General features: G+C 36.6%; 1 protein-coding gene across 1 annotated transcript in view; it reads right to left on the bottom strand.

Annotated features, from left to right (window-relative positions):
- Positions 1-23,890, bottom strand: part of LOC138317154 (probable methyltransferase TARBP1) — a 44,164-nt gene that overhangs the window by 14,711 nt on the left and 5,563 nt on the right. The window contains 11 exon segments of the mRNA XM_069258713.1: positions 9,288-9,435; positions 10,605-10,676; positions 13,519-13,691; positions 14,385-14,567; positions 15,373-15,568; positions 18,255-18,439; positions 19,330-19,476; positions 20,072-20,175; positions 20,640-20,888; positions 21,388-21,589; positions 21,916-22,012. Of these exon segments, the coding sequence (XP_069114814.1) occupies positions 9,288-9,435; positions 10,605-10,676; positions 13,519-13,691; positions 14,385-14,567; positions 15,373-15,568; positions 18,255-18,439; positions 19,330-19,476; positions 20,072-20,175; positions 20,640-20,888; positions 21,388-21,589; positions 21,916-22,012 (1,756 nt within the window).

A 23,890-nucleotide genomic window follows, 5' to 3' on the forward strand; every position in this document is an offset into this window, starting at 1 on the left:
CATCACTGACATGTACCGTGTCTAAAAGTACAGAAAACATCACTGACATGTACCGTGTCTAAAAGTACAGAAAACATCACTGACATGTACCGTGTCTAAAAGTACAGAAAACATCACTGACATGTACCGTGTCTAAAAGTACAGAAAACATCACTGACATGTACTGTGTCTAAAAGTACAGAAAACATCACTGACATGTACTGTGTCTAAAAGTACAGAAAACATCACTGACATGTACCGTGTCTAAAAGTACAGAAAACATCACTGACATGTACCGTGTCTAAAAGTACAGAAAACATCACTGACATGTACCGTGTCTAAAAGTACAGAAAACATCACTGACATGTACCGTGTCTAAAAGTACAGAAAACATCACTGACATGTACCGTGTCTAAAAGTACAGAAAACATCACTGACATGTACCGTGTGTAAAAGTACAGAAAACATCACTGACATGTACCGTGTCTAAAAGTACAGAAAACATCACTGACATGTACCGTGTCTAAAAGTACAGTACAGAAAACATCACTGACATGTTGTACTGTGTCTAAAAGTACAGAAAACATCACTGACATGTACCGTGTCTAAAAGTACAGAAAACATCACTGACATGTACCGTGTCTAAAAGTACAGAAAACATCACTCATCACTGACATGTACCGTGTCTAAAAGTACAGAAAACATCACTGACATGTACCGTGTCTAAAAGTACAGAAAACATCACTGACATGTACCGTGTCTAAAAGTACAGAAAACATCACTGACATGTACCGTGTCTAAAAGTACAGAAAACATCACTGACATGTACCGTGTCTAAAAGTACAGAAAACATCACTGACATGTACCGTGTCTAAAAGTACAGAAAACATCACTGACATGTACCGTGTCTAAAAGTACAGAAAACATCACTGACATGTACTGTGTCTAAAAGTACAGAAAACATCACTGACAGTACCGTGTCTAAAAGTACAGAAAACATCACTGACATGTACGTGTCTAAAAGTACAGAAAACATCACTGACATGTACCGTGTCTAAAAGTACAGAAAACATCACTGACATGTACCGTGTCTAAAAGTACAGAAAACATCACTGACATGTACTGTGTCTAAAAGTACAGAAAACATCACTGACATGTACTGTGTCTAAAAGTACAGAAAACATCACTGACATGTACCGTGTCTAAAAGTACAGAAAACATCACTGACATGTACTGTGTCTAAAAGTACAGAAAACATCACTGACATGTACTGTGTCTAAAAGTACAGAAAACATCACTGACATGTACCGTGTCTAAAAGTACAGAAAACATCACTGACATGTACCGTGTGTGTCTAAAAGTACAGAAAACATCACTGACATGTACCGTGTCTAAAAGTACAGAAAACATCACTGACATGTACTGTGTCTAAAAGTTACAGAAAACATCACTGACATGTACCGTGTCTAAAAGTACAGAAAACATCACTGACATGTAGTACCGTGTCTAAAAGTACAGAAAACATCACTGACATGTACTGTGTCTAAAAGTACAGAAAACATCACTGACAGTGTACCGTGTCTAAAAGTACAGAAAACATCACTGACATGTACTGTGTCTAAAAGTACAGAAAACATCACTGACATGTACCGTGTCTAAAAGTACAGAAAACATCACTGACATGTACCGTGTCTAAAAGTACAGAAAACATCACTGTACTGTGTCTAAAAGAACATCACACGTGTCTAAAAGTACAGAAAACATCACTGACATGTACCGTGTCTAAAAGTACAGAAAACATCACTGACATGTATTGTGTCTAAAAGTACAGAATACATCACTGACATGTACTGTGTTCTAAAAGTACAGAATACATCACTGACATTGTACCGTGTCTAAAAGTACCAGAAAAAAGACATGTACCGTGTGTCCTTAAAAGTACAGAAAAACATTCACTGACATGTACTGCTATGTCATAAAAGTACAGAAAACATCACTGACATGTAATGATAAACGTACCTGTATAAAAGTTACAGAAAAACATCACTCATCACTGACATGTACCAGTGTCTAAAAGTATTAAAGAAAACATCACATGACATGTATTGTGTCTAAAAGTACAGAATACATCACTGACATTGACACTCGGTCCATCACAGTGAATATTAATGTACGAATCTCTTCAGGTCACTTCGGATCACATGAAAATATTAATGATAAAACTCTCTTCAGTCACTCAGGATCACATAACTATTAATCGATGAACTTCTCTGTCAGTCACTCGGATCATGAACTATTAATGATAAACTCGCTCTTCAGTCACTCGGATCACAATGAACTATTAATGATAAACTCTCTTCAGGTCACTCGGATCACATGAACTATTAATGATACAAGTCTCCTTCAGTCACTTGGATCACATGAACTATTAATGATAAACTATGCTCTCAGTCACTCGGATCACATGAAACATTAATGATAAATCTCTTAGGTCACTTGGATCACATGCACTAATTAATGATAACTCTCTTAGTCACTCGGGGGTTCACATGAAACTATTAATGATAAACTCTCTTCAGTCACTCGGATCAACATGAAACTATTAATGATAAACTCTCTTCAGTCACTCGGATCTCTTCAGTCACTCGGATCACATGAACATGAACACTCTCTTCTCATTAATGATAAACTCTCTTCAGTCACTCGGATCACATGAACTATTAATGATACAACTCTCTTCAGTCACTCGGATCACATGAACTATTAATGATAAACTCTCTTCAGTCACTCGGATCACATGAACTATTAATGATAAACTCTCTTCAGTCACTCGGATCACATGAACTATTAATGGAACTCTCTTCAGTCACTCGGATCACATGAACTATTAATGATAAACTCTCTTCAGTCACTCGGATCACATGAACTATTAATGATACAACTCTCTTCAGTCACTCGGATCACATGAACTATTAATGGATAAACTCTCTTCAGTCACTCGGATCACATGAACTATTAATGATAAACTCTCTTCAGTCACTCGGATCACATGAACTATTAATGATAAACTCTCTTCAGTCACTCGGATCACATGAACTATTAATGATAAACTCTCTTCAGTCACTCGGATCACATGAACTATTAATGATAAACTCTCTTCAGTCACTCGGATCACATGAACTATTAATGATAAACTCTCTTCAGTCACTCGGATCACATGAACTATTAATGATAAACTCTCTTCAGTCACTCGGATCACATGAACTATTAATGATAAAACTCTCTTCAGTCACTTGGATCACATGAACTATTAATGATAAACTCTCTTCAGTCACTCGGATCACATGAACTATTAATGATAAACTCTCTTCAGTCACTCGGATCACATGAACTATTAATGATAAACTCTCTTCAGTCACTTGGATCACATGAACTATTAATGATAAACTCTCTTCAGTCACTCGGATCACATGAACTATTAATGATAAACTCTCTTAGTCACTTGGATCACATGAACTATTAATGATAAACTCTCTTCAGTCACTCGGATCACATGAACTATTAATGATAAACTCTCTTCAGTCACTCGGATCACATGAACTATTAATGATAAACTCTCTTCAGTCACTCGGATCACATGAACTATTAATGATAAACTCTCTTCAGTCACTCGGATCACATGAACTATTAATGATAAACTCTCTTCAGTCACTCGGATCACATGAACTATTAATGATAAACTCTCTTCAGTCACTTGGATCACATGAACTATTAATGATAAACTCTCTTCAGTCACTCGGATCACATGAACTATTAATGATAAACTCTCTTCAGTCACTCGGATCACATGAACTATTAATGATAAACTCTCTTCAGTCACTCGGATCACATGAACTATTAATGATAAACTCTCTTCAGTCACTCGGATCACATGAACTATTAATGATACAATCTCTTCAGTCACTTGGATCACATGAACTATTAATGATAAACTCTCTTCAGTCACTCGGATCACATGAACTATTAATGATAAACTCTCTTCAGTCACTCGGATCACATGAACTATTAATGATAAACTCTCTTCAGTCACTCGGATCACATGAACTATTAATGATAAACTCTCTTCAGTCACTCGGATCACATGAACTATTAATGATAAACTCTCTTCAGTCACTCGGATCACATGAACTATTAATGATAAACTCTCTTCAGTCACTCGGATCACATGAACTATTAATGATAAACTCTCTTCAGTCACTCGGATCACATGAACTATTAATGATAAACTCTCTTCAGTCACTCGATCACATGAACTATTAATGATAAACTCTCTTCAGTCACTCGGATCACATGAACTATTAATGATAAACTCTCTTCAGTCACTCGGATCACATGAACTATTAATGATAAACTCTCTTCAGTCACTCGGATCACATGAACTATTAATGATAAACTCTCTTCAGTCACTCGGATCACATGAACTATTAATGATAAACTCTCTTCAGGATCACATGAACTATTAATGATAAACTCTCTTCAGTCACTCGGATCACATGAACTATTAATGATAAACTCTCTTCAGTCACTCGGATCACATGAACTATTAATGATAAACTCTCTTCAGTCACTCGGATCACATGAACTATTAATGATAAACTCTCTTCAGTCACTCGGATCACATGAACTATTAATGATAAACTCTCTTCAGTCACTCGGATCACATGAACTATTAATGATAAACTCTCTTCAGTCACTCGGATCACATGAACTATTAATGATAAACTCTCTTCAGTCACTCGGATCACATGAACTATTAATGATAAACTCTCTTCAGTCACTCGGATCACATGAACTATTAATGATAAACTCTCTTCAGTCACTCGGATCACATGAACTATTAATGATAAACTCTCTTCAGTCACTCGGATCACATGAACTATTAATGATAAACTCTCTTCAGTCACTCGGATCACATGAACTATTAATGATAAACTCTCTTCAGTCACTCGGATCACATGAACTATTAATGATAAACTCTCTTCAGTCACTCGGATCACATGAACTATTAATGATAAACTCTCTTCAGTCACTCGGATCACATGAACTATTAATGATAAACTCTCTTCAGTCACTCGGATCACATGAACTATTAATGATAAACTCTCTTCAGTCACTCGGATCACATGAACTATTAATGATAAACTCTCTTCAGTCACTCGGATCACATGAACTATTAATGATAAACTCTCTTTCAGTCACTCGGATCACATGAACTATTAATGATAAACTCTCTTCAGTCACTCGGATCACATGAACTATTAATGATAAACTCTCTTCAGTCACTCGGATCACATGAACTATTAATGATAAACTCTCTTCAGACACTCGGATCACATGAACTATTAATGATAAACTCTCTTCAGTCACTCGGATCACATGAACTATTAATGATAAACTCTCTTCAGTCACTCGGATCACATGAACTATTAATGATAAACTCTCTTCAGTCACTCGGATCACATGAACTATTAATGATAAACTCTCTTCAGTCACTCGGATCACATGAACTATTAATGATAAACTCTCTTCAGTCACCACTCGGATCACATGAACTATTAATGATAAACTCTCTTCAGACACTCGGATCACATGAACTATTAATGATAAACTCTCTTCAGTCACTCAGATCACATGAACTATTAATGATAAACTCTCTTCAGTCACTCAGATCACATGAACTATTAATGATAAACTCTCTTCAGACACTCGGATCACATGAACTATTAATGATAAACTCTCTTCAGTCACTCGGATCACATGAACTATTAATGATAAACTCTCTTCAGTCACTCGGATCACATGAACTATTAATGATAAACTCTCTTCAGTCACTCGGATCACATGAACTATTAATGATAAACTCTCTTCAGTCACTCAGATCACATGAACTATTAATGATAAACTCTCTTCAGTCACTCGGATCACATGAACTATTAATGATAAACTCTCTTCAGTCACTCGGATCACATGAACTATTAATGATAAACTCTCTTCAGTCACTCGGATCACATGAACTATTAATGATAAACTCTCTTCAGTCACTCGGATCACATGAACTATTAATGATAAACTCTCTTCAGTCACTCGGATCACATGAACTATTAATGATAAACTCTCTTCAGTCACTCGGATCACATGAACTATTAATGATAAACTCTCTTCAGTCACTCGGATCACATGAACTATTAATGATAAACTCTCTTCAGTCACTCGGATCACATGAACTATTAATGATAAACTCTCTTCAGTCACTCGGATCACATGAACTATTAATGATAAACTCTCTTCAGTCACTCGGATCACATGAACTATTAATGATAAACTCTCTTCAGTCACTCGGATCACATGAACTATTAATGATAAACTCTCTTCAGTCACTCGGATCACATGAACTATTAATGATAAACTCTCTTCAGTCACTCGGATCACATGAACTATTAATGATAAACTCTCTTCAGTCACTCGGATCACATGAACTATTAATGATAAACTCTCTTCAGTCACTCGGATCACATGAACTATTAATGATAAACTCTCTTCAGTCACTCGGATCACATGAACTATTAATGATAAACTCTCTCTTCAGTCACTCGGATCACATGAACTATTAATGATAAACTCTCTTCAGTCACTCGGATCACATGAACTATTAATGATAAACTCTCTTCAGTCACTCGGATCACATGAACTATTAATGATAAAACTCTCTTCAGTCACTCGGATCACATGAACTATTAATGATAAACTCTCTTCAGTCACTCGGATCACATGAACTATTAATGATAAACTCTCTTCAGTCACTCGGATCACATGAACTATTAATGATAAACTCTCTTCAGTCACTCGGATCACATGAACTATTAATGATAAACTCTCTTCAGTCACTCGGATCACATGAACTATTAATGATAAACTCTCTTCAGTCACTCGGATCACATGAACTATTAATGATAAACTCTCTTCAGTCACTCGGATCACATGAACTATTAATGATAAACTCTCTTCAGTCACTCGGATCACATGAACTATTAATGATAAACTCTCTTCAGTCACTCGGATCACATGAACTATTAATGATAAACTCTCTTCAGTCACTCGGATCACATGAACTATTAATGATAAACTCTCTTCAGTCACTCGGATCACATGAACTATTAATGATAAACTCTCTTCAGTCACTCGGATCACATGAACTATTAATGATAAGCTCTCTTAATTAGTCACTTGGATCACATGAACTATTAATGATAAACTCTCTTCAGTCACTCGGATCACATGAACTATTAATGATAAACTCTCTTCAGTCACTCGGATCACATGAACTATTAATGATAAACTCTCTTCAGTCAGTCACTGAACTTAATGATAAATCCACTGATCACATGAACTATTAATGATAAACTCTCTTCAGTCACTCGGATCACATGAACTATTAATGATAAACTCTCTTCAGTCACTCGGATCACATGAACTATTAATGATAAACTCTCTTCAGTCACTCGGATCACATGAACTATTAATGATAAACTCTCTTCAGTCACTCGGATCACATGAACTATTAATGATAAACTCTCTTCAGTCACTCGGATCACATGAACTATTAATGATAAACTCTCTTCAGTCACTCGGATCACATGAACTATTAATGATAAACTCTCTTCAGTCACTCGATCACATGAACTATTAATGATAAATCTCTTCAGACACTTGGATCACATGAACTATTAATGATAAACTCTCTTCAGTCACTCGGATCACATGAACTATTAATGATAAAACTCTCTTCAGCACTCGGATCACATGAACCATTAATGATAAACTCTCTCTTCAGTCACTCGGATCACATGAACTATTAATGATAAACTCTCTTCAGACACTCGGATCACATGAACTATTAATGATAAACTCTCTTCAGTCACTCAGATCACATGAACTATTAATGATAAACTCTCTTCAGACACTCAGATCACATGAACTATTAAAGATAAACTCTCTTCAGTCACTCGGATCACATGAACTATTAATGATAAACTCTCTTCAGTCACTCGGATCACATGAACTATTAATGATAAACTCTCTTCAGACACTCGGATCACATGAACTATTAATGATAAACTCTCTTCAGTCACTCGGATCACATGAACTATTAATGATAAACTCTCTTCAGTCACTCAGATCACATGAACTATTAATGATAAACTCTCTTCAGACACTCGGATCACATGAACTATTAATGATAAACTCTCTTCAGTCACTCAGATCACATGAACTATTAATGATAAACTCTCTTCAGTCACTCGGATCACATGAACTATTAATGATAAACTCTCTTCAGTCACTCGGATCACATGAACTATTAATGATAAACTCTCTTCAGTCACTCGGATCACATGAACTATTAATGATACAATCTCTTCAGTCACTCGGATCGCATGAACTATTAATGATACAATCTCTTCAGTCACTTGGATCACATGAACTATTAATGATACAATCTCTTCAGTCACTTGGATCACATGAACTATTAATGATACAATCTCTTCAGTCACTCGGATCACATGAACTATTAATGATACAATCTCTTCAGTCACTCGGATCACATGAACTATTAATGATAAACTCTCTTCAGTCACTCGGATCACATGAACTATTAATGATAAACTCTCTTCAGTCACTCGGATCACATGAACTATTAATGATAAACTCTCTTCAGTCACTCGGATCACATGAACTATTAATGATAAACTCTCTTAGTCACTCGGATCACATGAACTATTAATGATAAACTCTCTTAGTCACTCGGATCACATGAACTATTAATGATAAACTCTCTTCAGTCACTCGGATCACATGAACTATTAATGATAAACTCTCTTAGTCACTCGGATCACATGAACTATTAATGATAAACTCTCTTCAGTCACTCGGATCACATGAACTATTAATGATAAACTCTCTTAGTCACTTGGATCACATGAACTATTAATAATAAATTCTCTTCAGACACTTGGATCGCATGAACTATTAATGATGAACTCTCTTCAGTCACTCGGATCACATGAACTATTAATGATACAATCTCTTCAGTCACTCGGATCACATGAACTATTAATGATAAACTCTCTTCAGACACTCGGATCACATGAACTATTAATGATACAATCTCTTCAGTCACTCGGATCACATGAACTATTAATGATAAACTCTCTTCAGACACTCGGATCACATGAACTATTAGCCCAAGATACTCTGGCCCTGACACCAGACTTAGACACTATGACAGATAGTGTCTGGTTTAGGGCCAGAGCGCAGTAGTACTCGAAAACCTGGAATAAGCCGACACCGTTTGGTATCGGCGATTCAGACTGACCACCGAGAAGCACCACTAACTTTAGTCTATTCAACAAATGAATGTTATATCTACCCAAATATTACAATACGTCGAGATTAAGGTGATTTGCATACTACTAGAAAATGGCGAGGACGACTAGGGAAATTTAAAGCTGGGAAAACGAAACTACTGTGTTGACACAGTAGAACGTGCATGCGTGATGAAATGGATGGCTATGAGAAGATAAATTATCCATTTGTTGAAAAGACCAAGGAAAGTGGCAATTCTCGGTGGTAATATTTTGTAAATAGCCTGAATCGGAGATGACCTGGCCCGATACCAAACGGTGTCGGCTTATTCCAGGTTTTCGAGTACTACTGCGCTCTGGCCCTAAATCAGACACTATCTGTCATAATGTCTAAGTCTGGTGTCAGGGCCAGAGTATCTCGGGCTAATGAACTATTAATGATACAATCTCTTCAGTCACTCGGATCATATGAACTATTAATGATAAACTCTCTTCAGTCACTCGGATCATATGAACTATTAATGATACAATCTCTTCAGTCACTCGGATCACATGAACTATTAATGATACAATCTCTTCAGTCACTCGGATCACATGAACTATTAATGATACAATCTCTTCAGTCACTCGGATCACATGAACTATTAATGATAAACTCTCTTCAGTCACTCGGGTCATATTAATGATATACTGAAATCAAACTTACTTTCCCAAGCAATTTCCTTTCGCAAATTCCGCCATACAACTGAATCCAGGAAAGATTATCCTCGCGAATAAATAATAACTAAATATATGTATATTGTACGGAAATTCTAATAAATTTTCACACTGCCATTTGATTAATTAATGTCCTAATTTTCCCGAACATATTTTTAAACTGAAACTGCAAATTTTAATAGCTGTAAAAGAAAGGTGGTTTACAAGACTTCACTATTGTTCCCATACACACTTAGAACCTATTCCTATCGGTTACCCGACCGACCCTAATTTTTTACCCCTGAACCTAATTTTTTCTCTCCACTTTTCTACAAAAAATATATATATAAAAGTCGCAATTTCAATCTCAGACTCCAGTTCCGGCCATTATTTTAGAGTGAAAGACACTAAAAAATTAAAACAAAAACAACAAAAAAACATGCCAACCTACCGACCCTATTTTTATTTTTGGCCAATGTAACCCTAAACACACCTTTTTTTTATATTTACCTTTTGGTCACTTGGTTCACTGAGCAGGCACTGCCTAGATCCTGTATGTAAGCATTTAATTCCAAAGTCTGTCTGAAATACAGAAAATTACAGAACAGGCACATTAGTTTACTGTTTACCATTGATACATTATCTAGTAAATTGTCCTTTAACTAGAGAAAAAAATTAGAGATTTTAACATACATGTACAATAATCTAGTAAATTGTCCTTTAACTAGAGAAATTTTTTAGAGATTTGAACATACATGTACAGTGGACCCGCGATAATCCGGACGCTGATAGTCTGGAAAACTCACAATCCGGACGGAAATGTCAGGGAACGGATTTCTGTAACGTTATTTATACTCACTAGTCCGGAAATTTGTATTCCGAATCCGGAACTCCATCTTGGGAACGGAATGTCATTTTCGTTAATAAATTCCCGCAATAATCCGGACAATTTGTTGTCGCCACGTGACGAGAAAATTCAAGGCCAGCTACAGTCATGTGTACTATCACTTGACACTGAGTGTGTTGTCATAACGACGGCTGCCAGGTCATAGCCACGGGCGTTTACCTGAACACCTTTCACACGGGTACATGCAGTCATGTAACGCTTCATTGGTTTTCTATAGGAGATCAAACTTCAGTGTTGTACTGCAATATATTTTAGCCACATGCACTTTTTTAAACATGCAGTTTGAGCTTGGGTACAGTTACGTATGCTATAACAGAGACATAGATAATTTATACTATATTAATCTATATACTATATTACCTTACTGGTTTCGCATGCAGAATATATCGCTATGAGTATCGGATAATATAAAGTACAATAATACTGACAAAATCAATAAGAATTTTAAATGTATGTGAATCTATTCGAATTCATCGTCTGTGGTATAAGATATAAAGGCCAAGGTACATGCCATTTACACGTGTGCGACATTGTGCACAAAGTTAGACGTGAATGGGTGCGTGGTTAATTTGTTACACACGTCTGTAAGTCAGAAAGCAAAGACTTGGAAATGGTTATTATAAATACACATTATGCAAAACAAAGACATAGTCATTCAGATCCCCCGCCAATGGAGATATCAAAGCTGAAGTAAGTTTGATTGTGGAGACTTGTGTGTATGAAAAAAAACAGGAAAAAGGAAGTTGAGCTAAAGAAAGATGGAGTATAATTCAAGTAGAGCGGGGCTGCAATTGTTGAATCAGGTATACAGCCTTGACAGTTATATTAAACTATATACACAAAGATGGGTGGAGTTTTGCAAAGTAACATTTACCATTTACCATGATATTTTCAGCAATGTTTCCATGGTAACGGAAAAAGTGCAAAAAATGAAAACCTAAAAATAGCAAAAGGTACTACTAGACCATAAAAAGAATGTGTCTATGAAGTTTTGTAGAAATATCTCAGCTGGTTTTAGAGTTATGCTCTGGTAATGAGCCTGCTACAAAAATATGATATTTTCAGCAATGTTTCTATGGTTACAGAAAAAAGCACAAAAAGTGAAAACCTAAAAATAGCAAAAGGCACTACTAGACCATAAGAACAATATGTCTATGAAGTTTCATGGAAATATCTCTGCTGGTTTAAGAGTTGTGCTCCGGAAACGATTCTTACACAAAAATCTGCCATTTTCAGCAATGTTTCCATGGTTACAGAAAAAAGTACAAAGGTGAAAACCTTAAAATAGTAAAAGGCACTACTAGACCATAAGACTAATGTGCCTATGGAGTTCCGTGCAGATATCTCAACCGGTTTTCCAGTTATGCTGCGGAAACGAACCTGGTACAAAAATATGATATTTTCAGCAATGTTTCCATGGTTAAGGAAAAAGTGCAAAAAATGAAAACCTAAAAATAGCAAAAGGCACTACTAGACCATAAGAACAATGTGTCTATGAAGTTTCATGGAAATATCTCTGCTGGTTTTAGAGTTGTGCTCCTGAAACGATTCTTACACAAAAATCTGCCATTTTCAGCAATGTTTCCATGGTTACAGAAAAAAGTACAGAAAGTGAAAACCTTAAAATAGCAAAAGGCACTACTAGGCCATAAGACCAATGTGTCTATGAAGTTTCGTGGAAATATCTCTTCTGGTTTTAGAGTTATGCTCCGGAAACAAACCTGGTACAAAAATATGATATTTTCAGCAATGTTTCCATGGTTACGGAAAAAATGCAAAAAATGAAAACCTAAAAATAGCAAAAGGCACTACTAGACCATAAGACCAATGTGTGTATGAAGTTTCATGGAAATATCTCTACTGGTTTTAGAGTTATGCTCCGGAAACCATTCGTACGGACGGACGGACGGAACCCATTTGTAAATCCCCCGCCAACTTCGTTGGGCGGGGGATAATAACAATAATACGAGTTCATAAAATGTCACAACTATTTGTTATCATATTTTTTTATGCCAAGAACGTAGATGATATTGATCCTTGGTGAGGCAATTTGCCGTACGACAGATCAAGAGTAACGATGGCTTTAGGTTTCGTATTTTGAAAAAGAAATACGTTTATTTAATCTTAACGTGATGATATAAAAATACATTTAACACATAACAAACGAAGTATTAATTGTAATACACGTATAATACATAAAAGCCTATCATCGATTACAAGGTCAAGGGGAGTAACTCGTACGTGATAATTTAATTGACCAAGAACACAGAATTCGGCAGTCCGGAAAACTCGTAATCCGGACGGTTTAGGCTGGGAACGAAGGTGTCCGGATTATCGAGGGTCCACTGTATAATGCACTTCTTGATTCTTTTGATATACATGTATAAATTCCTCTTAATATCACATATTGTGCCTGACAAATGGAACGTGACATTAAGGGGATATCACTGTTGCATATAAATATTTCTATTGTTTATTGACTCGTTTACTTTAACTGATCATTACGAGACCTAGTACCTGTCCTGTCGTTTGTGTATGTTGCCATAGAGACAGCAGGACACCATGATGGAGTAGAACTTGGACATATGAGGAAGCAGATTTTCATCTCTCCACAAGCCACAGAGATGTGAAGCCAGCAGATAAAACAGACCGTTCTTTCCTTCTCCCAGCTCCAACAATAAATCACCATACTACAATATGTAAAAGGTATACATTCTAACAAAAAATATCAAAATGTTGAGATTATGTATCAAACAGCAGGAGAACATGTAAGAAGGGCTCTCCTCATACATATATTTAGATTCATTCAAAAGTATAATTATATAAACAAGTGTTCTGGCCTGGATTTGAAAAGTACAAACACACTGGACAACAAATCATACAGACAAAACAGCTTCTTTTGGTCATCGCCTTTTTGCAAGCAACACAAAAATAGTACAGTAAATAATCTTTTTTTAGGTAAACTAATTTCCCGTTTTCATGCTGATCAAATTACTGTAAACCAGTTTTCTTTTGTGGCTACTAAATGTCGTGATTTCCATTTCAAATCAAGGTCCAGAAGAGTAACATTCCCAAATTTAAAATTTGACTGAAATTCATATCAATATAAATTATGAAGATGCTAGTTCGCGAGATAAACATTCACGGATTTGCATGGATTGCCAAATTTGGGACAGTAATTCGCACATGAAAGAAAGTTGATTTACAGTATTAGTTTGTTTAATTTCATGATTTAGATGTATAAGATTCTACTTAACACATGACAGAAGTGTTCACAATTTCTTATCACCTGTGAAATATGTGAAATTTAATCAAAAATATGTTGGATCACAGTAACAAGTGAAAGTTGCCCCCACAAGCATAAGAAGTTCTGTTTAGTTTACCTGTGCAAGTTTGTGAATGATGGGAGAGTCTGCTGGCAGTGACAACAAGGCAGGCTGGAAAGCCATGGCGACGAAATAGGACATGGTGGTCAGGTAGCCAGTGCCACGCATGTTCTCTTGTGTAATAGAAAAGGTCAGCTCTAGAGTCTCTATCACCTTGTCAACGGCACCTTCATCAGTAACCTGAGGTAAATACAGGTCAATACAGGTAAATACCCAGGTAAATCATTTCAGTAACCTGTATTTCGCTGAAATCCACCAATTTTTAAATTTTGACCAACAGTAATTATCTTAAGATTTCTCAAGAAAACTTCAAACCTCTATTGCATGTTTTTATTCTCTACCAATCTATTTAAGATTAGACTTGCAATTCTGCTCTATCATTACACACTCCAATACAGTGAACGGCAGTTGTTAGATCTTGTATGATATATCATAGAGCATCATAGTGAATCAGAATAACAAGTGTAGTTTTAATATTAGATTGATACAATCCATACTGTCTTACTATAAGCTATTGCTGTATGTAACTTCAAATAGATAATAGGTCTACTGATTTTGGAGGGAAATCTCGGTAAGTCAATCATAGGACAGACAGGAACTTGACAATGACTCAACATTTCAACATAGGGAGTCAATACACATTGACATGATACTTAAGTAGCAAACTGACCCCAAACTCACAGGAATACTAAATTTGACCCATTAAGAGGCGTCAATGTCCCTATAAGCGCCACTCCCCTTTTTGAGGCCTCAATTTCAATTGTTCAGGCATAATTAAAGACCAAAATTGTATAGGTTTGCAATAATTTTGTCTTATTCAGCACATTTTCCTTTTTTTCATTTTTTTAAATGCTCTGGGCGTTTATTGGGTTGAATGCGGTAACTTGATATTAATCCGACACTCAAAAGAGTAACTTGACATCAATATAACATTCACAGGTATAAAATTTACTGAAGTCTCCATGAGTACTTGAAATGGACTAACCCTTGGTAGAAGTAACTTGACACATTGTAATACAACATGGATGGTATTGGCCTTGGTAAGGGACAGACACTCCAGACACAAGTCTAATAAACCAATGGCAGGGTAGTGTAGAGGTCGGCCGAGGGTCAGATTCAGCAGCTGGAGTCTCCATTGGAATGACAGAAACAGAGATGAAAACCGACCCCACTCCTCACGGCTATAGGCAGAAAGAAAACAAACAACAATAAGATCTAAACATACTGTTACTTTATCTGTAACTAAGGCAATAAACAAATACATGTATAGTTTGGTTTGGTTTGTGTAGTTTTACATCCTATTAACCGCCAGGGACATGTAAGGACTTGCCAGGTTTGTTGGTGGAGGAAAGCCGGAGTACCCGGAGAAAAACCACCGACCAGCGGTCAGTACCTGGCAACTGCCCCACATGGGATTCGAACCCGCATCCCAGAGGTGGAGGGTTTGTGGCAATATGTCGGGACATCTTAACCACTCGACCACCGTGGCCCCTATGTACAGATGATTCTTTTATAATTAAACCTTATAAAGCAAAATTGTTTTTATTGAACATATTTATTTAAAATGTCTGCTAATATGATCCCTCTTTCCCATAATGAAGGTCAAGGTCATTAATTTGAACAAACTTTACCCTTAAGTCTCATATGCTACAGGCAAAATATCTCATATCTGTGTATGTTGATTTATTGAGAAGAGGTAATTAAAATTAATGTTAAGTGTTAGGTTTTAAGATATAGGTTTCCAGATAATACAATATACCGATATACTTGTCATTCGAGCAGGCAAGTTAAAATGCAAAGGTGTATATAGCATTACAGCGTTGGCTGGTTGTTGATCTAGTAGGCTGGTAACTGATGCAGTAGATCAGATTTTAGGTGGCATGTAACGAAGGCACTGATTGGCTGAAGCATCGGCAGCCCGACTGATTGCCCCCTGACTGACAAGATCGCCGACAACATTGAGAAGTAGGCGGAGCCAGCGGGTCTTTGATGTTCATACCCCACTCTGTTGTACAATGTGTTTGATCACGTTGTGTACTATTTAATTTTTAACAATGTATACATTCAATCACTGTATTAAAAATTCGTAAATGTTTTGTTTCACTTATTAAGCGAATGTTTTGAGGATGTTTTGTTCATAAATTATTGGCCATTTCTCTCGACTTCGGCCACTTCTAGGGGCCGCGGTGGCCGAGTGGTTAAGATGTCCCGACATATTACCACAAGCCCTCCACCTCTGGGAAGCGGGTTCGAATCCCATGTGGTGCAGTTGCCAGGTACTGACCGTTGGCCGGTGGTTTTTCTCCGGGTACTCCGGCTTTCCTCCACCAACAAACCTGGCACGTCCTTACATGACCCTGGCTGTTAACAGGACGTAAAAATAAACAAACCAAATCGGGGAGTAGCCATACTGTAGCGTAACGTTATGTATCTACCAACGTTCCAATGGATCAAACTTTTCATCATGTTAATTAATGTGTTGGGTTTCGATCTATTGTATCCATTGTAATGTAATGTACATGTAATGTCACAGCCGAATCTAACGTGAGCTACTGTTCTACATTCTGACTGACTTTTCTGCTGCAAGGTCCGTTTGGTGTGGAAAAACAAATCAGATACGGCTGACAATAGATTGTCTTATCAGAATATATTCCGATCAAACACGGTTTTGATATATACCTGGATGTTACATGTAGTAGGGGATGTTATTCTAGTTGTAGACTTTGAGTTTGAATGCATTGCCTAAATATTTATAATTTAATTTGATTCATACTCGAGGTAATGTTCTCGGATGTTGGCGCATGCGCGGCTGTAGTTTACAAAATGTAGGTTGGTTTTAGCTGAGAAGATTCAAATGCATCTCTCTGATTAAATACTGGTGACAAAGTTAAGAAAATCTACGCCTACAGCTGGAATAGCATCCCCTACTAACATCCAGGTATGTGTCAAAGCCGTGTTTTATCGGAATATATTTTGACAAGACACAATGGTCGGTTGTACCAAGGACGTATGGTTGTACATTGTACCCGATTTGGTCTCACACACCTTGCGGTAAAGTTATAATTAGTCATGATCAGAAGCAGGTGATTTCTTTTCCGTACGATTTCTGACAGACTTTTCTGCTACAACAGTAGCTCTTTCCATATGTACTTCACTGATTAGCGCTGATTTAGAGTCTATACATGAGGTAATTAAAATGTATTTGTGTAACCTTTTTACATTATGAAGCTTACGATGCCCATCATTTTATGTAGTAATCGACGACAGACATTTCCAACTGTTTTAGCTCTGCCCCTACATTGAAGCGACAGCCAATGAGAGCCGTGCTTACACAGCTTATTGAATGTTGTTGGCAAACTGACTAGCTACCATACAACCTGACTAGCAACAAATCAAGGGAACCACCTACTAGACTGGCCGTCACACGTTCGCTTAATGTAACGGCGCTGTAAAGATCCTCCATCGCCGACAAATGGTATTTTTTCACAATCAAAAACAGGATCAGACGTTTAAGTATTTTTTTATCAGTTACAAAAGTTACTTACTTTACACCATTACCACCATTAAAAAGTTTGAGATTCTTATTTTATTTTAAATCAAAAATGTAAAAAATAATTAATAGCATCCCGAAAACATTCCGTGGCACTATATATCCTATATGGAATGAATTACTGATTGCCCATGCACCAAAGGCAATATATATGTTTTTTTCATTATTTTTTGTGTTAATTAGACATATATATACATGATTAAACACCAGTTATTGTTCAAATGATGAGCATCATTTATGCTTTGTTGGCGGTGGAGCAAATTTAAAATACAGCAAATCTATTATAAGTATTCCATTGTGTGTTTTACCAGACTGACCTTTCCACTGTCGATGGTCTTAACAGTGACACAGTAACGGCTACTGTCTGTGTATACTGAACAATATCCTCAATCAGGGCCTGCTCCTGTTGTGTAAGGCCCCAACATGGCACAGCGTAAAAACTGGCCACTGCACCAAGGATGGCTCCAGCTCCTACAAGCTGTGTCTGTGTCTCTAACGTAACCTGAGGGGACAGTACGCACATATGTAGATGTTAAAATTATTAAATCAATATAAACTTAGGGATCAGGTTTGAAGGTTATTAAATATATCACAATGCTACAGATATTACAATATAAAACTCAAGTGTTTCAACAGTTTACAGGTGGAAAATCCCTTGGGATTTCATTATAAAATTGCAACCAAATGTAAATATAAGCATTGAAGATCTTTCAGTTGGCATTCATAACCCATATGAATGCCAACTGAACTGAGGCAAGTTCAACATGAGCACTAGCATGCTTCATTGAATTTGCTTTTGTCCAGTTGGCATTCATATGGGCTATGAATGCCAACTGAAAGATGTTTAATGTTTAAATGAATGATATCTGTTGCTTAGTTTTAGCAAAGAATCCTTTTATATGAATACAACAAAAATTACCCCTTTTGGCCCTGCAATCCAGATCCCCGAGTGGTCATACCATCGATTTGTACAATTTTAAATCTTCATCCCAAAAGGAGGCTACCATTCAAATTTGTTTATACAGTTTATACCATTCAAAATTCAAAATACACAGCTATAACGAACACATTTACAAGGAATTCATTGCTAAAATTGATTAGTTTTCATGTCCGGTCAAGATTAATATGATATGTTTCCAATATTGTATAACAAATTATGCTTATAACGAAGCGATTTCGCTGGTCCCCAGCGGTTTGTTAATGTAATTTCAGTTTGAGGTTGTAAAGAAAAGTCAATTTTATTAATTTAAAATGAACAGATGACGGACAAAAAATTCGGCCACCCAACACCATGGTATAGTAGAAAGCCTAACTTGATCCTTCAAACCAAACAAACTAACAAAGCATCACTGTAGCATTGTTACTACTCTTTATTATGATGCCTAGCCTCACCTTAGATTGAGCAGACGCCTCAATCATTGTTTGTATACAACTCTTCACAAGTTGATGTAAACAGTCCACCCAAGTGTTGTCACGGTATCGCTCAATAACCACGGAGATCGCTCTTTCACATAGCTGTATACTGGCAAGGTCTTTAACCTGAAAGGAAACTCTTTTAATACTAATATAGCTCTTTAGTCTAATTTTAAAGTAAAACTAATCAAGTCTAAAGACTGGAAATAATTGTACAAGGTAAAACGTCAAGCTTAGAACACATTGTATCTAAAACATTAAGTTCACTTTTAAAAATGTTACGATCACTGCTTATATTCTTCTGGTATTGGAAACTATTTATCATTATGTTGTAATCTTAGACTTACCATTGATTAAAGTGCAATTTCCAAGACTATTCCAAATACAACTATACTATAAGCCAGAAGGTAAATACCTACATCTTATATAAGAATCACAAAAGACAATGTTGTTTCTAAGGAAAGAAGGAATGCCTTTTACAATCCTTTTGGTTCAATGTATCGTGAGTGAGACGGAGGACTTAGCTCCAAGAGAACAGAAAGACTAAACAAATAGTATTTGTATATCTGCCAGGATACGGAATTAGAAATATTAAATCAATAAAATAAATAGCATTTAAGGGAAATTCTTAAAATCTAGATTTTTTAATAGAACAGCATTGGTCCTTATAGATACCAGTACCAGTTCCATATCCATCTTTCAGAGGAATTCCTTTACTTACATCCCTCCAGCCCCCTAACATTCTCTGCTGTATAAATCGCAGTAACTCCGACTGACAGCTTGTCAAAGCCTTGTGTACGATGACAAACAATTCATCTGTGCATTCTGAAATAGACAGATTATGAAATTGACATCATATTTTTTAAAACCTTTCATGGTATTTTTTAAATCACATGGGTGTTATATTTGATAGCTTGATAGATCCCCCATTTTTATACGATTTGTTCTTTTTGGAGTATGCATTCTGTTACAACATTTACAAGATTATAACCATCACTAGTTTGTCAAATTTTTATTTCAGATATAACAAAAAGAGGTTGACAAGAAAGTGTTGTGTTATACTCAGCTATGCATATTCAATCATACAGCCAAACTAAGCTTCATTTGATTCCATGATTAGGATATATACAGTGTTACTTATCTAAACTGAATATCAACAGGACCAGCATACTTAGCCAATGTATAACCAGATTTCAAAATGAAGTTTTTATTACTATGAATTATGAAGGAAAACGCCATACAGTTTTGTCATATTACACAAGGATCTGCATAAGTTTATATTTTCTTACCTGTTAGCTGACCGACTTCCGATATAAAACTCAGCAAAAGTTCCACTGCCCTCTCAGCCTTGTGTGCAGACATGTATGGATGACTATTCACAGAGTCTATTATCTGTGTCATGTTTCCCAGAATTCCAGATAAAGATGGCTGTGGTTTGTTAGCATCAGTTACCAATGGCAACACTTTAGCATCGACAGCCAAGAATGCAAAGCGGGTAATCTGCACAGCTTCCATCTCGCTCCAAGCAAACTTCGAACCTAATAAACAACAATCACAATTTCTAGTAAAGACAAGTCAATTGTATGACTTTTTATACCTGCTTTTAGGACATATCAAAGACCAACATTATTGAGCTATTTTAAAACTTTCATTAACTTCAGTCAAAATTTCTATAGTGTTTCCTATTTGAATCCCAAACAAAAAAGTCAAACCTGTCTTAGACACCACCTCTCTATAAAGAATATTTTTAGTATAGCGAATGGTCAACTTTGACACAATATTACCTGTCTATAAAGACCATTTGGCTGTACAGATCATTTTTGTGATGGGTGGTCTTTATACACAGGTTTCACATGTATTCATTGACATCAGTTCTTTAAACATTATGGCAATCCCTGTTCTATAGGCTAACCACCCCAACCAAAGAATTCAATAATTTGACAGCTCCAAATAATGAAAGAAATAAAGTGTTCTTGCTATACCAGCACCTATGAAAAGGTAATCAATTAGACTAGAAACATTTTTTTTATTTTGTACCTTCTGAAACTTGAACAAACGCTGCAGCCTGATTGTGTAGGACATTCTGGATGTCAGGATGGGTCCAATTCTCACTGTTACCATCACAAAACCTCTCTAACCGAGTAACAACCTTTTCCCAAAGGAATGTTCCCCTTTGTAGACTCTCCGTGATGGAAAACACTGCCAACACGCTCGCTAATTCCCTGGGAAGCACTCTGTCCTGTCAAACGATAGTTTGTCCTTATACAGTCATTCAATTATATGTAACAGCTTATCGATATGAAATACTTCTGATATGAAAATTCTGTATCTAAGATACTTTTGATAGCAACAGTCATCCAAATTTTTTTGTCTTGTTTGCCAGCGTAAATCATTCAGAACTATAACATGAATCAATTAATAGAAAACTGTCATGCTAACAGCACTGAACAAATAACCAAACAAGTTATGATTCTTTTAATCTAAATTAGATAAAGTTTTCCGGATTTTTTTTTTTTTTTTTTTTTTTGGGGGGGGGGGGATGCATTATCTACACAATAAACTCACTATGTCTACTAGGTTGACTAAAGCCTCAGTAAAATAGCATTGTACTGCTCCTCTGATGTAGCTGTTGATGGAGGAAATAGTCGCACTCATAGACTTCCTGTAAATGGAACATGACAATCAGTTAGACAAGGTTGTACCTATATCTGGAGCACTCATAGACTTCCTGTAAATGGAACATGACAATCAGTTAGACAGGGTTGTACCTATATCTGGAGCACTCATAGACTTCCTGTAAATGGAACATGACAATCAGTTAGACAGGGTTGTACCTATATCTGGAGCACTCATAGACTTCCTGTAAATGGAACATGACAATCGGTTAGACAGGGTTGTACCTATATCTGGAGCACTCATAGACTTCTTGTAAATGGAACATATACATGACAATCAGTTAGACAGGGTTGTACCTATATCTGGAGCACTCATAGACTTCCTGTAAATGGAACATGACAATCAGTTAGACAGGGTTGTACCTATATCTGGAGCACTCATAGACTTCCTGTAAATGGAACATGACAATCGGTTAGACAGGGTTGTACCTATATCTGGAGCACTCATAGACTTCCTGTAAATGGAACATATACATGACAATCAGTTAGACAGGGTTGTACCTATATCTGGAGCACTCATAGACTTCCTGTAAATGGAACATGACAATCAGTTAGACAGGGTTGTACCTATATCTGGAGCACTCATAGACTTCCTGTAAATGGAACATGACAATCAGTTAGACAGGGTTGTACCTATATCTGGAGCACTCATAGACTTCCTGTAAATGGAACATGACAATCAGTTAGACAGGGTTGTACCTATATCTGGAGCTCTCATAGACTTCCTGTAAATGGAACATGACAATCAGTTAGACAGGGTTGTACCTATATCTGGAGCACTCATAGACTTCCTGTAAATGGAACATGACAATCAGTTAGACAGGGTTGTACCTATATCTGGAGCACTCATAGACTTCCTGTAAATGGAACATGACAATCAGTTAGACAGGGTTGTACCTATATCTGGAGCACTCATAGACTTCCTGTAAATGGAACATGACAATCAGTTAGACAGGGTTGTACCTATATCTGGAGCACTCATAGACTTCCTGTAAATGGAAACATATAATGACAATCAGTTAGACAGGGTTGTACCTATATCTGGAGCACTCATAGACTTCCTGTAAATGGAACATGACAATCAGTTAGACAGGGTTGTACCTATATCTGGAGCACTCATAGACTTCCTGTAAATGGAACATGACAATCAGTTAGACAGGGTTGTACCTATATCTGGAGCACTCATAGACTTCCTGTAAATGGAACATGACAATCAGTTAGACAGGGTTGTACCTATATCTGGAGCACTCATAGACTTCCTGTAAATGGAACATGACAATCAGTTAGACAGGGTTGTACCTATATCTGGAGCACTCATAGACTTCCTGTAAATGGAACATGACAATCAGTTAGACAGGGTTGTACCTATATCTGGAGCACTCATAGACTTCCTGTAAATGGAACATGACAATCAGTTAGACAGGTTGTACCTATATCTGGAGCACTCATAGACTTCCTGTAAATGGAACATGACAATCAGTTAGACAGGGTTGTACCTATATCTGGAGCACTCATAGACTTCCTGTAAATGGAACATGTCTCCTGTAAATGGAACATGACAATCAGTTAGACAGGGTTGTACCTATATCTGGAGCACTCATAGACTTCCTGTAGAATATGGAACATATGCGGGTGGAACATGACAATCAGTTAGACAGGGTTGTACCTATATCTGGAGCACTCATAGACTTCCTGTAAATGGAACATGACAATCAGTTAGACAGGGTTGTACCTATATCTGGAGCACTCATAGACTTCCTGTAAATGGAACATGACAATCAGTTAGACAGGGTTGTACCTATATCTGGAGCACTCATAGACTTCCTGTAAATGGAACATGACAATCAGTTAGACAGGGTTGTACC

The sequence above is a fragment of the Argopecten irradians genome, chromosome 3 (genome assembly GCF_041381155.1).
Source record: "Argopecten irradians isolate NY chromosome 3, Ai_NY, whole genome shotgun sequence".
In the NCBI taxonomy this organism is placed as follows: Eukaryota; Metazoa; Mollusca; class Bivalvia; order Pectinida; family Pectinidae; genus Argopecten; species Argopecten irradians.